Raw genomic sequence first — 16650 nt, 5'->3', positions numbered from 1 at the left:
TCTCACCCAGGCTGGAGTGCAGTGGCACGATCTTAGCTCACTGCAATCTGTGCCTCCTGGGTTTAAGCGATTCTCCTACCTCAGCCTCCTGAGTAGCTAGGATTACAGGCACTGAACACCACGCCCTGCTAATTTTTGAACTTTTAGTAGAGACGAAAGTATTCTACTACTTTTAGTAGTAGAGTACTTTCACTGTGTTGGTCAGGCTGGTCTCAAACTCCTAACCTCAGGTGATCTGCCTACCTCAGCCTCCCAAAGTGCTGGGATTACAGGCGTGAGCCACCGCACCCAGCTTCCGGAACCACACTTTCATAAGCCACATTCTGTGGTTAAGGCATGCACCCCCACCCCTCCACTGGAGAACCTTGCCTGGGCTCTGTAGCAAGGCCACAGCTCTGCCCACCACCTGGATTTGCTTGATAAAGCGCCACTGGATCCTAGCCACGGCCATCTGTCACCCTGTCATCTGTGGCTGACTCTGCCTTCACCACAGCACATGTGGCTGGAAGACGGTGCTGGGGTCTGAAAGGTTCTAAGGAGACTGGGCAGGCAAGGCTCACTGCACACCCCCCCCAAGCCACCACAAGGGGATGCAGTGCCAGAAGCCATGGGGAGGGTCTGCCCATGAAAGCAGCCCAGGAGGCCATGTCGCCCTAGCCTTGGGAGTACTGGTTGCCTTAATCAATGGCCCTCACCTGAGCCTCAGGCTCCGCAGGAGGTAGGCAGAGGGGAGCGCCTGCTGTGACCCCGGCTTCTCCAGACCCTACCCTTTGCTCCTGGGCATCTACACCTCGCAGCCTGCTCAAGGTAACCAGCCTGATGCCATCCCGGCTTCATGCACGTCCTGAGCTCAGGACAGAGGTGGCAAAACACTGGCCCAGGCGTCTCGCCTCATTCAGAAGGCTGACAGAAGGGCCAGGAGAGTCAGGGGTCCCAGGAGGCCAGGTTGAGCTGAGAAGCAGCAAGCTGTGGTGGGAAGGGCAATGTTGGGAGAGGCCCCCGAGGCCAGGTGAGTCCCCGTGGGCACTCACGCCCCCTAGCCTCAGCCTGTTCAGAGCTGGCAGGTACCAACACAGAGCTGTCAACTGCGGGGTAACACTCCCCACAAGACAACTGAGCAAGTACATCTTCTGCTGGGGTGTCTTCATTTATGTTTTATAAACCCACGTGGCGGACCCAGCTTCTCCCTTAAGTCAACCACAACAAGGGAATTCGGGTTTCACAGAGAACCTTGGCATGGACCACCCCGCGGACAGAAGCCAGGTGGCGAGGGCCCGCCACGTGCAGGGAGCCCCGGCAAGGAGGAAGAGGCTGACCTTCAAAGACAGGCTGGCTCCCCAGGAGGCTGGTGTAAGCGTGAGTGTCTTTTTCTACGGCAAGAAGGTGGGCAGGCAGTGGAGAGAAGGAGCAACCAAGAGCCGGTGAGAGAACAGAAAGCAACACGGGTTACGGCACGTGCACCTGTCAGCACAGTTTGCAGATAACGGAATGCGAGCTCCCCGTCAGCGGAGTTTAGTGGAGAGGCCCAGGCTGGGCTAGATGCTCTAGCAGCTCACCAGGAAACGCACCAGGGGTTTAGTCTGCACAGACGCCCGCGGGCGGAGGGCTGAGGTGCTGGCTCCCGATGAGCCACCACTCAGACCTTTTTGGGAATCTCAGTTACTGCATTTGGGGCTTTATTTATCCTTAGTTTGAGTCCAACAATAAACGGACTGATACATTAGCACACTTAGAGCGGAGGAAGTCACTACGACACGCTGAGGCAAATTTCCCTTTGTGGTCTTATACTTAAGTCCCGACTCACCTGGCGAGTTCTGAAGCCAGTGAGTAAACACACGCCCTCCCCGCAGAGGAAAGGTAGGCTGTCCTGGACACCCAGCCGACCCCGCTCCTCAGGGCGGCTGCCTGATCCCAAAAGTGCACGCTCCTCTTGTCACCCACGTGTGGCACCAAACCCTCCTGGCTTAGGAAAGGACGTGCCGGCATTTACCTCCAGGAGGGAAGCCTTCCGTGAGGATCTGCACGGTGGAAATGTGCGCAATTTCGATTTCATAGTGGCTGTCTCCATCCAGAAACAAGTATCTACATCAAATAAAAGCGTCCAAATCGGGTCACTCAGCCTCAGGTCAGTGCGACCAAGGCTCCCAGTCTGTGACAACGCTGCCCTGTGCCCACAAGGGTCTGGCTCTTACCTCTGGTTATTGGAAAGACGACAAATCATAGTTTCAGATTTCTCTGAGTTTCCAAAAGTGACGAGGAAGGTGGCTCCTTGGGACACAAAAGCAAACGTGAGAACAGGGCCTGCTTATTTTCCACCTAACCCTTCCCACGAGTGCCAGTCGGAGACACACGTACAGAGGACAGAGTGGAAACAGCAGGAAACAAACCACAGCTTTGTTCCAAGGACCCCTTCAGCTGAGCAAAAAGGCAGTCACAGATCAAGGGTTTAAGAGGTAAAACAAAAGGTACTGCTCGAGACAGGTCCTGCTCACTTATAAAGCTCCTACATCCTTCAAAGAAAGGACGCAGGGAATTCATCGCCAAGGCCCAGATCAAAGAACAGTAAACCCCTCTGCTCACACGTCCTAAGAGCTGGCAGGACAGGACCAAGACAGCAGAAAGGAAAGAAAACCCGACCGTCCAGCCAGGGACCACGCCCGTTTCACCCAGGACAGAGCTGTGGGGAGGCAGACAGGTGGTCCTAGGCCCACAGTGGGCAGGCTGAGGACAGGAGGCCAGAGGCCGGGACGGCAGTGGCCAGAGGTGGCAGGCAGTGGGGAGGTGCTGCTGCTTGTTGCTCAGAGATTCCAGGGGAGGAACACCCTAAGCCGCTGGAGGACGTCCTCCTCCCACACCAGGACCCTGGGTCTGCGTCGTGCTACTGGGCAAAGGTCTCCGGACTCTCATCAAGGAGCCACGGTGGTCACAAAGGCCCGAGCACCGGCGCCGGGTTCCACCTGAGGGAAGGGGCTGCCTGGGCCCAGGGCCTCCCCTCCCACATGACGGACGTGCCCAGTGGAGTCAGCACCAACATTTGAGACAACATTCCATCTCTGAAGAGAAGAGAAGGCTCTATAACTGCTTCTAGATGAATCCAGAAGATGGGGTAGGGAGGGAGGGTGACAGAACGTCAAAGCGAAGCAGAGTGCCGTCTGCACAGTCCACAGCATCACCCCGGACACAGGGAGGAGCCGGCTGGCGGAGCGTGCAGGGCTGTGCAGGCCACCCCCCCTTACCGCTCAGGCAGAGTGCCGTCTGCACGGTCCACAGCGTCACCCCGGACACAGGGAGGAGCCGGCTGGCGGGGCGCGCAGGGCTGTGCAGGCCACCTGCCCTTACCGCTCAGGAGCACTTTGAGCTGCTTGTCGTAGAACTCCGCCTCCTTGTGGGACACCAGGGCACACTCGGCGCACTGCCGCACAGGGTCCACGAAGCACATGCGCCGCAGCGGCACCTTCTGGCTGCAGCACTTGTCGCAGAAGCACTTCCCGCAGCGGCGACAGTGGTGCTGGGCAGACGCGGGGGGACGGGCAGTCAGGAGGGGCAGGGGACAAGCAGCTCTGGGTCCGGCCCCTACTGGCCTGGCACTCCCCGGGACACACCTAAACACGAGGGCCCCGTGCTGGCTGCTGCACACACATACCTCCTGACGCCAGCCCCCAGGCTCCCCGCCACACAGCAGGGCTCCATCTCACTTGGGAAATGAGGCCTTTTTTTCAAAATAACCAGATTGGCTGCTTTTCAACTCTTTCTTTCAATTAACCAAGTCCCACTGCTCAGGACGCCCTCAGGCCTTGGAGCTGCCATGAGCTGGGCAAACGTTAGCAGGAAGACACTCCCCGAGGGCAAAGTGGCACAGGAACGGGCTGCACAGGGGGCTGTACGGGGGACAGGGCTGCACCCCACCCTGTGGTGGTCCACAGAATCAGCCCACTTTCCACAGAAACAGGGTATGGCTGACACTCAAAACGAGCCATAATGGTTGGGTACAGTGGCTCATGCCTGTAATCCCAGCACTTTGGGAGGCCGAGGTGGCTGGATCAGGAGTTTGAGACCAGCCTGGTCAACATGGTGAAACCCCATCTCTACTAAAATTAGCTGGGTGTGGTGTTGCCAGTCTGTAGTCCCAGCTACTCAGGAAGCTGAGGCAGAAAAATCACTTGAACCCAGACAGCAGAGGTTACAGTGAGCCGAGATCACGCCACTGCACTCCAGCCTGGGTGACAGAGAGAGGCTCTAGCTCCAAAAAAAAAAAAAGCCATAAGATGATCTCCGTCCCCTGACAGAAGGGGCAGCTGTCCTTTTGGGGCCCCTCCAATTCTCCAACCACCCAAACTCAGCGGCCTCAGCTCACCTTTCTGGTGAGAAAGTCAAACTTGGCGTCACACTGCATACATCTCCGACACTAGGAGAGAGACAACAAAGCGTTAAAACCCGGCTTAGTCCCTCGCCACATCAGTGGGGCAGGATCACGGGCCGCTGAGAGAGCTGGGCCCTGCTACCTCCCCATGCGCCCAAGCGGGCTGAGGCAGGCAGGCTTGTGGTGCAGGATGATGGACTGACCACGCATGCCCAGGCTCTAGAGGTGGGGTGCAGGCTGCTCCAAGGCCTGCAGGAGATGCATCCGGCGCACCCATGGGGTCTGGGCCTGAGGTGGACTTGGGGTTTGACTGTCTCGCAGCTGAGCGTGCAACCTGGCGTTTCGGGTCCCTCCACGCTGGACTCAACAGCAGTTGACTTTAGCAATGCCTTTTTGGCCCTGGTCCTGTTACTGGAACCAAAGAGCAACGCCATGAAGCAACTATGAAATCCACGGCAGGAGCCAGCCTAACCCCAGAAGGCGATGCTTAGCACCCGCTCCGCAAACACAGGAGAGCTGCTGATTACGGGGCTGTACGCCAGCTGACAAAAGCCCACCTACAGAGACATAAAGCTTTTCTGGTTCTTTATTTGGAGTCCTGGCGCCGCATGCCCTGACCCCCACCTTTGAGGGAACCCCCAGAAGCAGCTGAAGCACATGCAGGCTGCTGTGGATGTCATGGGGGGCAGGCACCAGGCTTGGGAATGCCCTGAAGATGCTTTCTCAGCTTGAGGACCCAGGCACAGAGAAGCTCTAAGACTCACCAGCCTGCGCTCACGAGGCTGGACTTTCTTGGCAGAGATTCTACGCACACAGAATAGAAAAGTGCAGACAGAAACAGGAAGGTGGTTGGGCACCGGGCTGACCAGGAATTGTGACCACACAAGAGCTGGGGACTGGGCAGGTGCTCATGGTGCTCACTTTCCCCAAGGGGTCACAGCGGGCCTGAAGCCCCGCGGCAAGGTGGTGCTGCCCTGACACCAGGGATGCCCTCTGGGAGGACGCCCTCCTCTGCCTCATGACAGCGGCCATGAGACAACCGTGCTGGGGACGCAGCTGTTTCTGCTGAGTTGGAATCACGTCTGAAGTTTCTTCAGCTGCCTCAGTAGAGCCTCAGAATTACACTTTAAATTGCCTAAGGGGCTGGGCGCAGTGGCTCATGCCTGTAATCCCAGCACGTTGAGAGACTGAGGTGGGCAGATCACTTGAGCCCAGGAGTTTGAGATCAGCCTGGGCCACAGGGTAAGACCCCATCACTACAAAAAAAATTGAAAATACAGAAATTAGCTGGTGTGGTGGTGCATGCCTGTAGTCCCAGCCACTTGGGAGGCTAAGGTGGGAGGATCACTTGAGCCCAGGAGGCGGAGGTTGCAGTGAGCTGTAATCACACCACTGCACCCCAGCCTGGGTGACAGAATGAGACCCTGTTCCAAAAAAAGAAAATTGTCTAAGGGCTGTTCCGTGGGCCTCACTTCATGGTAACGCCCGGAGTCTCAAAGTGATGGCCGGGTGCCACTGAAATCCAGGGGACCCTGTGGCCATCTGCTGGGTGTCACTGGCGTCACTGTGGCCCTAAGAAAGTAGATTGTCTTTATGAACAGTGACAATGAGGCCAAGTGCCGCTGTGCCCAGGAGGGAGCGGGACGAGGCGTGGGGTCCAGCCCAGCGGTGAGCGTGCTGCTTGTTGCATGCCAGCAGGGCTTGGTCAAGGCTAGTGGAGGCGGCACCTGCTTTATGAATTGTCAGAACAAACGCACACCACCTGGGCCCGCTGGGCAGAAGGGACTTGGGGCCCAGCTGCAGCCTGGCAGGGAAGCCTATGGGCCGAGGGTGGCCAGAGCCTTTTGGATGTGGGAACAGGTAAGTCTGATGCCTCAACACGGGAGAGCAGGGCAGCCCACTCTGAAAAGAGCCCTACGCAGCCCACACACCTCAGACACTTGATCAGTCTGCAGGTGAAGGCAGAATTGCAATCAGTCACTTAGAAATCAAACAGATAAAAGATGCTCCCTGAATTTCCACTGCTTCACTTGACTAGACAAAAAAAAAAAATTGTCACTGAAGTGCAGGGTACATTTACCAAGCACCCAGAGATATACATGTGGTGGCCTGTGCCAGAGGCCCTTACTGAAGAGGCCACAAGCCCGAGGTCACACCCCACTGTGGGCAGCCGTTGCCACCTGGCCTCTAAGCTCCCCTCAGGGCTGTGGAGACCTCAGGACTGGCCACAGCCCAACTTCTACAAACAGCCCCAGATGCAATCGCAGGCTAGTGAGCTGCTGGCTGGGCAGGACCACCACAGAGCCTGCTTCTGGGGGCGTGGGTCCCAGTTCTGCCTGCTGTCTCCACTTAGAACAGCAAGCCAGAGGCGTTTACCACGTACAGGGGGCTCCTAGCTCGAACCTCCTCGTGACCACAGGACGAAGTCACCGTGAACCGCTCACCCTCAGCACCAAAGGCACGGAACTCCCAAACCTCAACTGGGAAGGCTCTGTCCTGGCCTGGCCTGGCTGCCTCCACTCACTCCAGATGGCAGCAGGGCCCTGACGCCAGCGTGAGCACTGAGGACTCGGCCGTCACCAGCTCCCCACACTAACAGCAGGGACTCCAATCCAAGGGGAAGACACTCAGACCTGGCTCTGAAGGAAATCTGTCTCCGTGCATTCTTTTAAGAGTGAAGGACACCATTTTCATGGTGGTCCCTGGATTTGCTGAGCTGGTTACAGCCTTTTCCAAAGCTGGGACTCAGTGCCGTGTGCCCACTCCCCAGCAGGCCCTCCAGCCGCACATGGGGACCACAGGCCCCAGGACGCCTCGCCTCCCTCAGCTTCCTGAGAACAAGACCCTCGTGCTCTGGGGTCCTTGGTACGGATGAAACAAGAAGGTCCCAGCGAGGCTGCCACCTGGTGTAATACACACACCCCACTTCGGTCCTCGCCATCGAGACCTGGGTGGCGGGTGGTGAACTACAAACAGGTGCAGGTTAAATGACCCGATGGCTGAATGGTGTGACTCACAGGGGTCCTCTTGGAAGAGATGGAGGTCTTTTTGCTCCTGCTGACTAAGGACTTGGCTGAATATTGACAAGAATCACCCATGTTCAAAGCACAGTAATCCTCAAGAGATGTAAGAGAAAACCTTTCCTCCATGAAGAGCTCCCTTTTCCCTTCCAGGGGAAAGAGACCAGGAAACGCCTGGGGAGCATAACAAAGGGCCCGAAGTCTTGAAAAGGAGGCGAACTGGATGTAGCCACAGCACTGCCAAGCCACACGAGAGCTCAGACGCCTTACCTAACGCAAGAGCCGCCTCAGCGCTCCATCAAGGACAGATGGGCTGTGCTGGCACCGACAAGCAGCTAACAGGGCTCGGCCCCTCAGTGGGAAAGCTGCTCCCACACATGTGGCACTGTTCCAGCCCCAACTCTGGGCCAGCAAACATTGCTGGGGCTGATTCCACAACAAGGCAGGCAAGGCCTGTGGGGTCACCAGGGCCGAGCTCCTTCTGGAACACAGACCCCCAGGTCTGAGCAGCGGCGGAGACCACACAACCACCTAATCCTCCAGCGTCTCAGCCTCCCTGTGGTCTGGGGACCCAGCAACAGACCCTCCACCACCCTGTCCTCACAGGTTTGAGGACTTTCCCCTGCCCTGCACCCCTCCTCTGAGAAGCTCATCCCCTTCTCTGAGCCCAAGAAGATGCCGGGTGGAGGAGCTGCTCCGATGTAACGCCATCACAGCCGCCGCCCTCACCGTGTCCACATGAGCCCGTGCTCCGCAGAGGCAGGCGCCTCCCTCCAGCCTGCGAGCCCACATGCAGCACAGGGCGCTCCGAGACAGGCCACATCAGGTGCCAAGGGCCCACTGTGCCTAGTTGGGGAAACAAAGTCTGGTGGTCCTGGGACTCTGTAGATGCTTCTGGAAGGAGTCCTCTGGGGTCCACAGCCACATGTGCCCTCACTGTGGGAGGACAGAGGTCCCAGCTGTGGTGCACATGAGGGGCCCTTCAGATGCCATTCTGCAGCGAAGACGGGCCCGCCGTAACCCATAAGAGGGCCTCATCCCTGCCAAGCTTCATGTCGTCACGGCCCCCACTCAGGCAGGTCCTGAGCATCGTGAGATCCCACAACCAGCCTTTTCTTGTTTTCCTTTGCTTTTAAGCTACTTCCTGGACTTGGAAACCAGACCTGGCCCACCCTAGCCTTCTGGAAGCATCTACAGAGTCCAGCTGGCAGCTCTACCAGGGCTCCCCTGCCTGTGAGCTGTGGGCACAGGCTGGCTGCTCACCTCCCTGCTTGTGCTTCGGCCCAGCCCTGCGGTTGCCCTCGAATGGGTCTGTCGGTTCTAGAACGCTCCGCCTGCTGTGCGGTGGCACAGTCCCTGCCTCTGTGTGGTGGCCCCTTCCCTGACCCGATATCCATTAGCCATAGAATCTACTAGAATCTGCTAGAGAAAACTTCACAGGGGTTTTAACTGTGAGCTTAAGCAAACACAGAGCTGCATTATCACCAGGTTCCAGTGAGGATAACTGTTTATGGTCTCTCCGTGGTGACCCCGGCCCACAGTGCCCAACAGGAGGGGCACACCCTCTCAATATTCTCCGCAGACAGCGCTGACAGGGAAGTGCTTTTCACACATACTGTGCAGTTTGTGCTTGGGCAAGCTAAAAGGCCAACTTCTAAATATAAGATCACATTGCTGGAGGTGGCTCTCGCCTGCAATCCCAGCACCTTGGGAGGCTGAGGCAGGAGGGTCGCTTGAGCCAGGAGTTTAAGAGTAGCCTGGGCAACATAGCAAGACCTTGTCTCTACAGAGGCAGGCATTGTGGTGCACACCTGTAGTCCCAGCTACTTGGGAGGCTGAGCTGGGAGGACGGCTTGAGCCCAGGAGGTCGAGGCTGCAGTGAGCCATGTTCATGCTACTGCATTCCAGCCTGGGCAGCAGAACGGTGTGACCCACAGGGGCAGGGGTCCTCTTGGGAGAGATGGAAAGTCTTTTTGCTTCTGATGACTAAGGACTCAAAAAAAAAAAAAGACGGACCACATCTAGGATTTAAATTTGTCCCCTTAAAAATAGAAATGACCCGGCCGGGTGAGGTGGCTCACGCCTGTAATCGCAGCACTCTGGGAGGCTGAGGCGAGTGGATCACAAGGCCAGGAGATCAAGACCAGCCTGCCAAATACCCACCCTGTCAGTAAGCATGCCCCACAAAGGAAGCGCAGGCACGCAAGCCGGGCACCAGGCCAGGCTCCCACCAGCGCCTCATTTAATTGGACCTGACAGCTCTGATGTTCAGTGAAACAGCTATTTTAGGAACTAGGGAGAATACACCAAAGCCCAGAAACCAAGTGTGATTCATCCGTTTTCACCATACGTGGCCAGCAGTGTCTGGAATGCCAGCCTCTCAGTCTGCATCACGTCGCAGGTACACATGTGTCACCACCAGGGTGGGCTGGGGCAGACTTTCAAACCAGCACATTTGCAGGGGAAACTAAAACCCCCAAGAACAACCCAATTAAAAAGGCCTCAAGATGTTTAGTGAGAAAAATGAAGAAACAAATAATAAAGGTGTTCAGTGAGGGCCACAAGGCCAGAGGTGCAGGCTGTGACACACAGAGACAGAGGAGAGCGAGGCAGGGTGAGCTCAGGCATCGCCCCAGTAAGACCCACCCGCTTGCTGGACCCTCTTGCCCAGGCCAGGCAGATAAGCCTGCTAAGGGCTGACACTGCTCCCCGGGATGGACGGCGGGACTCAAGTGCTCTCCAGGAGCTCTCTCTGCCTGTGCAGTAGCGTCACAGAGGCAGCCTCAGCCCAGGCCTCTCTGGGGACCTGGCACTCACTTCCATAGGACGCCTCCATGGCCACCCTGCAGGGCCCAGCACAGGCTGGGAGTTGCTGAACGAACACAGGAGCTGCCCAAGGGAAGCGGGGCTCAGAGGGAGTGAGGACCGAGGCAGGCACACGCAGACAGCTCCCAGTGGAATTTCGGAACACGCTTCCCCCGGCTGCCTACGGGAGTCGGAGCCCTGGGTGCTTGTCCCCTCCTTGCTGGCCCAGTAAACCAACAGCTGACTCACACCCACCCTGCCAGATGACACCCTCGGAGGCAGTCGAGGCAGATGCCACAAACTAAGCTTCCCATTGGGTAAGCAAGATGGCCATGAGCAATGAAAGAAGAAACCGGGCCAGGCGTGGTGGCCACACCTGTAATCCCAGCACTTCCAGAGGCTGAGGTGGGAGGACTGCTTGAGCCCAGGAGTTCCAGTCCAGTCTGAGCAACATAACACGACCCTGTCTCTACAAAACCTAAAAATTAGCTGGGCGTGGTGGTGGGCGCCTGTGGTCCCAGCTTCTTGGGAGGTTGAGGCAGGAGAATCACTTGAACCTGGGAGTTGAACATTGAAGTGAGCCGAGAAGCAACAAGAAATCCCGAAACCCACCCATCCTCCACAGTGGGAGCAGACACCAGCACAGAGCTCCTTGGAGACCTGCAGGTGGGGACCCGCTGACCCACTCTCCCACAACAGGGCAGCTCCTCAGAGCCAGCACCCGGCCACCTCCAAAGAGGGGGCTTCACAGCATGCAGGAAACCAAAAGTGCCTCCACCCTCAAGGTTAGTATCATCTCAAAGCATAGTTTAGGGAGCTTAAATGGATGTTCAGAAAAAGTTACCATAAAAAGAACAGTTTCAGGACATATGCCTGCCCTCCCCTTGAGGCTGGGGTGACAAAGGACAGTGAGGCCCCACCACTCTGAGCTCCCACACCACTGTGAGAAACGTCACCCACCAGCTGGTGGGCAGGCTCCCATGGTCAACCACTTCTCAGACCTCCCAGAATTTGTCAATCAAAAAATTATTTATTTATTTATTTATTTATTTATTTATTTTTAAAGATGTGGTTTCACCATGATGGCCAGGCTGGACTTGAACACCTGACCTCAGGTGATCCACCCACCTCGGCCCCCCAAAGTGCTAGGATTACAGGCGAGAGCCACCATGCCCAGCCAAAAAACAATTTAAATACATGTATCAGTAGACCTTTATTGAAAGACAACCATTTTTAAAGGGTAAGAGCGTAACTCCTACAAACAGAAAATGGACTCATGTCAAAGATTTAACTCAGTAGTAAATGACAGAACCAGTAAGATTAAGAACCCAGTTCAAAGGAGAATCCAAAGAGCAGACATGGATACAAGCCGTGAGGAAGGAAGACGTGAGTTTGACAACAGTTGTAAACTGGCTCCTCTCACAGGGCCCCGTCAATTTCGCCTCTGAGGGACAGAATCTCCTTGCACCTTGGGGACTACAAACATGTGCGTTACTATCGGTTTTCTACAGTTTTCAGCTGCCAGGCAGTTCGAGGCTAGTGACAGGTGTGGGCGCTGACCGCGGGCCGGGAGGGCTATGCTAAAGGCGGCCTGGCCTCCCGCAGGACACCCAGGAGTCCCGTTTTGTTGCCTCACAGTCTCAGTGTTTCCTAACATCCATAAAAGCTCTGCAGCCTGGGCAACAGAGCAACACCCTGTCTCAAAAAAAGAAACCATCCAGAGCCAGCTTCAGGGACCCTAGAGAAGCTCACCTGTGTCCCTGGCAGTGTCCCATGAGGCTGCTCGTTCCCAGACGCTGCGCAGGCTCTGGCAGCCCCTGGCACTTCACAAGCGTGAGCTTTACCCAAGCCCTGCGATCCTGGAAAACAATTATGAAATCCCCCACCCCACAGTGTGCTGGGAAAGCCTTCTGCCGAGAACCACCCTCCCCAAACAAGCCAGAGATCACAGAGGTACCCCTTGTTTACCCGAAACAAGGCCCTCCAAATTCCCATTCTCTGCCCCAGAAAACACTGGCCATTTCTCCCCATTATCATCAACTGGAACACAATTCCCTTACCTGGACTTTTTTTTTTTTTTTTGAGACAGAGTCTCACTCTGTTGCCCAGGCTGAAGCACACTGGCACAATCTCACGGTAACCTCCTCCTCTCAGTTCAAGTGATTCTCCTGCCTCAGCCTCCCGAGCAACTGGGATACAGGTGTGTGCCACCACGCCCGACTACTTTTTGTGTTTTTATTTATTTATTTATTTATTTTGAGACGGAGTCTAACTCGGTCACTCAGGCTGGCATGCAGCGGCATGGTCTCGGCTCACTGCAACCTCCGCCTCCTGGGTTCAGGTGATTCTCCTGCCTCAGCCTCCCAAGTAGCTGGAATTACAGGCGCCCACCACTGTGCCCAGCTAAGTTGTGTATTCTGGCCTCAGCTCTCTGATGTGCTGGAGGCCCTGGCCCTCCACTGTCCCACCCTCCTCCCCATCTTGATTATTTCCAGCCTTGGCCACGCCTCCCTGCAAAAGAAAAGCCCTGTCCGGTCTGGCCTGAGACCCTCACAGAACTCGGGGTCCCCTGTTCTCCCTGCCGCACAGCCCCAGCCGCCTCTCTTCAGTAACTGCCCTCACTTCAGCTCTCTCCCCACCCGAGTCCGGGCTCGTGATTAGACACGAACGTGCTCTCTCCTCCCCGGCTCTGAATCTACAGTATCCAAATGTCAACCTGCCAGCACGGTGCTGTGGTCACTGCTTCTGCCAGCACCTCGGATGGGAGGTAGGAGGGGTGCACAGCAGCAACGATTTCAAGGATAAGACTCAAGCCCAGATGGCTGCACGCCCCGACCGCCCACCCCCAGGCCCACTACCTTGCGTCAGTGTCGGATATTTGATGGCAGAGTCAGACAAGCCCCAGAGATCATCTGAGGTTTCCTTCACACCCCCAAAGCACCTCTGTTCAAACTGGTGTTGCACGAAGCTTTACACACCGCCTCTGCCTCCCCTGCCCCAAAGGTTCCGGAGGAGGCTCAGACTGGAGAAACCTCAGCTGGTCCTTGAGAATCTGAGAGCTGCAGGCCACCTCTGAGAAAGGCGCGTGTGTGCACACATTCCCCAGGGGCTTTTTGCAGCATTGCAAAGGGATAACCCTCATGAGCCCAAACTGATAAAACGGCCCAGGTCAGGCACCTGGTATTCAGGAGCAGTGCAATGGGCTGAACTCACACTCCCCAGGCTGAGAACAGAGCCAGAAGGAAAATGGACCAACACGTTTACAGATGACAATGAAGCCAGTTGGCACACAGCCACCAAGCCAAAGACAATATTACCCACCTGCCATGTTCTACCGAATTCTCCTCTGCCCATTCCTAACCACCACAAATAAACCTATTTTTCCGCAACTGGTTATCTGCACATTTGAGTCACCTCCCTGCAACCACCTTAGTGGCCCCAAGCACACAGCCCACAGCGCAGCTCTGTGTCCCCTGCAGCACTGCCACGAGCCAGGCGACTGTTACAGTTACATTTTCCCTCGAGCCATCGCAACTAAAGCCAGACATTATTCCAAATCTTCCAGTCCTCACTGCCCCGTCTCATTCCTCCAGAACACTGTCTTCAGTCACTTCTGGGCTCTAAGACCACGCTCCAATAAAATCCAAAACACAAAACTCAAAGTCCAACTTCACTAGAATGGTTTCTCCCGTCCCCCAAGCCCACCCAACGCTAGGGCCTTCCTCAGCTGCTCAGAACCCAATTGACCATCCAAACATGGTGGGGGGGCTCTGGAGGGACATCCTGCCGCCACGCCAATGTGGGAATGAATCTTCTCTTCCAGGAGGGGCGCCACCTGACTCAGGTGTTTCAACTCCACTGGGTAGGAAGTCACCGCGGGACTTCCACACAGCCCCTCCACAGAGGCCACGAAGAAAGACTGGGGAAAAATGCTAAACAATTCAGCTGATACCAAAAGGGTTCTGGAAGGAATGAAGGAGGGGAACACAGTGGTAACTAAAAACCAGAACCGTAAAATCAGTGCTGGTGTAGGCCATGGAGAAAGAAACTGCTTCAGTGGAAACCTCTGCCTCCTGTTGGCCATGCTTTCTCACACTCTCTGCACGGTTCATAGAGCTGTGGAGTATTTCGGTGCTATTAAGAGTTCATGGGCATACGCCACAAATACATATGATTTTCACTTGTCAACTTAAAAATACATTTTGGGGGTGGTGGGGAAAAAGAAAAAAAATTTTAAAAAAAAAAACATTTTGGCCGGGTGCAGTGGCTTACACCTGTAATCCCAACACTCTGGGAGGCCAAGGCGGGCGGATCACCTGAGGTCCGGAGTTCAAGACCAGCATGACAAACATGGTGAAACCCCCCGCATCTTAAAAAAAAAAAAAAAAAAAATTTTTAAAAAGATGTCACAGGAGAATGATTGGGGGAAAGTGTCTTAAAAAACTCCTTAGGGTGACGACACTGGGGAGAGGTGAGAAGCACTGGTCTAGACCCGTCAGGACCCCCTCGGTGACAAGGGAAGGCTCCGTGCACTGTAGACGCTGACACATTTCCCCATAGCCACTGGAATTCCGTCCTGTCCCAGAGGCTCTGCAGCAGCCCTCCCCGCCAGGCCTCTGTTCCAGCTTCAAGGAACCCAGATCAATTCGTGCTACTTTGACTTCTTGAACCCGGTTCCAACATCTGCTTAGTTCTCTCACTGAGGGAATTAAATGAATCTGTAACATGCATTAAGTACGAAAGTCATATTACAGGCCGGGCGAGTGGCTCATGCCTGTAATCCCAGCACTTTGGGAGGCCAAGGAGGGCGGATCACGTGGTCAGGAGTTCGAGACCAGGCTGACCAACATGGTGAAACCTCGTCTCTACTAAAAATACAAAAAAATTAGCTGGGCGTGGTGGTGCACGCCTGTAATCCCAGCCACTTAGGAGGCTGAGGCAGGAGAATTGCCTGAACCTCGGAGGCGGAGGGTGCAGTGAGCCAAGATCGTGCCACTGCACTTCAACCTGGGAGACAGGGTGAGACTTCATCTCAAAAAAAAAAAAAGGCATATTACAAAAATTTTTTCTCGGAGTTTTTTATCCTGCTAAAATCCACAGAGTATAAACTGGACAGACTTGTTAGTGCACAGGCAGTGAGAGTAAATGCACTCGAGGCCTTCCTAGCTGGCCAAGGAGCTGGGGTGAGGCAAAGGCGCCTCCCATCAGGTCAAGGGGAACCCCATGGGACCCCCAGGGGGTGGCCTGGCTCAGGGACCTCACGTCCACGCCCCAACTTCTGCGAGAGTGACCTGGGCAACTTCCACGGTGCCTGGGCCGCTGGGAAACGCTTGCAGACCTGCGGTCTCCTTCAAATTCTCCAGTGGGCGACTGCGGCCTCGCTTCCGAGGTGGAGGGTGGTGTAGACGAAGGGGAAAGGGAGGCAGCCTGGCCCACGGGGTGGGTCCTGCCTCTCCTCCCCGCCTGGCTTCTGAGCAGGAGGTGGCTTCGGAACCCGCCACCCATCCGCGGCACCGACGCCTCTCCCGGTTCCCGGGCGGGACCCCCGCAGGGCCGCCGGCTCCAGCGCTTCCGCGGACCGCAAACGCCTTCCCCGCTGAGCTTGCGAGGAACGCGCGCCGCCTTCCACTTTCTCTCGGGACCGAGTCCACACGCGCTAGCCCAGCACGAAACGGCCTCGGGCAGGGCCGCACCCACCCCCGGGACCAGCCCGCGCCCCGCGGCCCGTACCCCGCGCCCCGCACACCGCCTCCCGGCGCCCCCCCCCGAGCAGCTGCAGGCCCTCCCGCCCTCCCCAGACCTTCGCACCGGGACCCCGCGCGCGTCCCGCCTTCCCCGGACCCCCGCACTGACACCCCGTGCGCCTCCCACCCTCCCGGCGGGCGCAGGAGCCTGAGGCGGGGGCCCCGGAATGCGGCCAGTCTGGGGGAGGGTCAGGCGGGGGCCTGCTGGGGAAGGGGCCGCCCGAGGCGGAGGGGGTGCCGCGGGGGCCTGGAAGCCCGCGGGGCCGGGCGAGGGCGGCGGGGAGGGTCCGAGACGCGGGCCGGGGCGGCGGCCACCCACCTCCTTGTCCGGGACCCATTGCGGCTCCTCCAGGCCGAACGGGCTTCCGAAGGCGCGGTGCTCCGGCACCATGCGCAGGCCGCTAGGGGAGCGCACCAGCTTCTTGGCGTCGCGACGCGCGGACACCTCGGAGGACATGACGCCGCCTCAGCCTCTCGGCCCGAGGCCCCGCACCAGGCCCCTAGCCCAGCCCGGGGGCACCGCCCGCCCCGCCCGCGCGCGGCTGACAGCGCCGTCGTCCAATCGCCAAGCCCGCCACGGAGCGCGGACCAATCGGAGCTCGAACTCCGCCGCCACTCCAATTCGCGTAAGGACACCGCCCCTGCCACCCTGCGGTCGGTGACCAATCGGCGGTGAGGGCTGGCCCGGGCGTGCTCCGCCCATCTTGGTGGGATTGAGACT

At 57.1% G+C, this 16650-nt stretch overlaps 1 protein-coding gene across 3 annotated transcripts in view; it reads right to left on the bottom strand.

Moving 5' to 3' along the window:
* Positions 1 to 16493, bottom strand: part of ZFYVE21 (zinc finger FYVE-type containing 21) — an 18512-nt gene extending 2019 nt beyond the window's left edge. For 2 of the 3 annotated variants that reach the window (XM_017505378.1, XM_017505374.2), the window contains exons 1-5: positions 16249 to 16493; positions 4355 to 4405; positions 3340 to 3508; positions 2193 to 2268; positions 1991 to 2082 (exon numbers count right to left, since the gene is read on the bottom strand). In XM_017505378.1, the coding sequence (XP_017360867.1) occupies positions 1991 to 2082; positions 2193 to 2268; positions 3340 to 3508; positions 4355 to 4405; positions 16249 to 16386 (526 nt within the window). In that variant the 5' untranslated portion in view covers positions 16387 to 16493. Of the gene's footprint in view, positions 1 to 1316; positions 1371 to 1990; positions 2083 to 2192; positions 2269 to 3339; positions 3509 to 4354; positions 4406 to 16248 lie in introns of all 3 variants that reach the window. The other variant, XM_017505373.1, reaches the window with a different exon arrangement.
* Between the last annotated feature and the right edge of the window lie 157 nt (positions 16494 to 16650).

This window comes from Cebus imitator, unplaced genomic scaffold (assembly GCF_001604975.1).
Source record: "Cebus imitator isolate Cc_AM_T3 unplaced genomic scaffold, Cebus_imitator-1.0 Scaffold338, whole genome shotgun sequence".
Classification (NCBI taxonomy): Eukaryota; Metazoa; Chordata; class Mammalia; order Primates; family Cebidae; genus Cebus; species Cebus imitator.
This window is presented reverse-complemented; position numbering and strand designations above follow the sequence as displayed.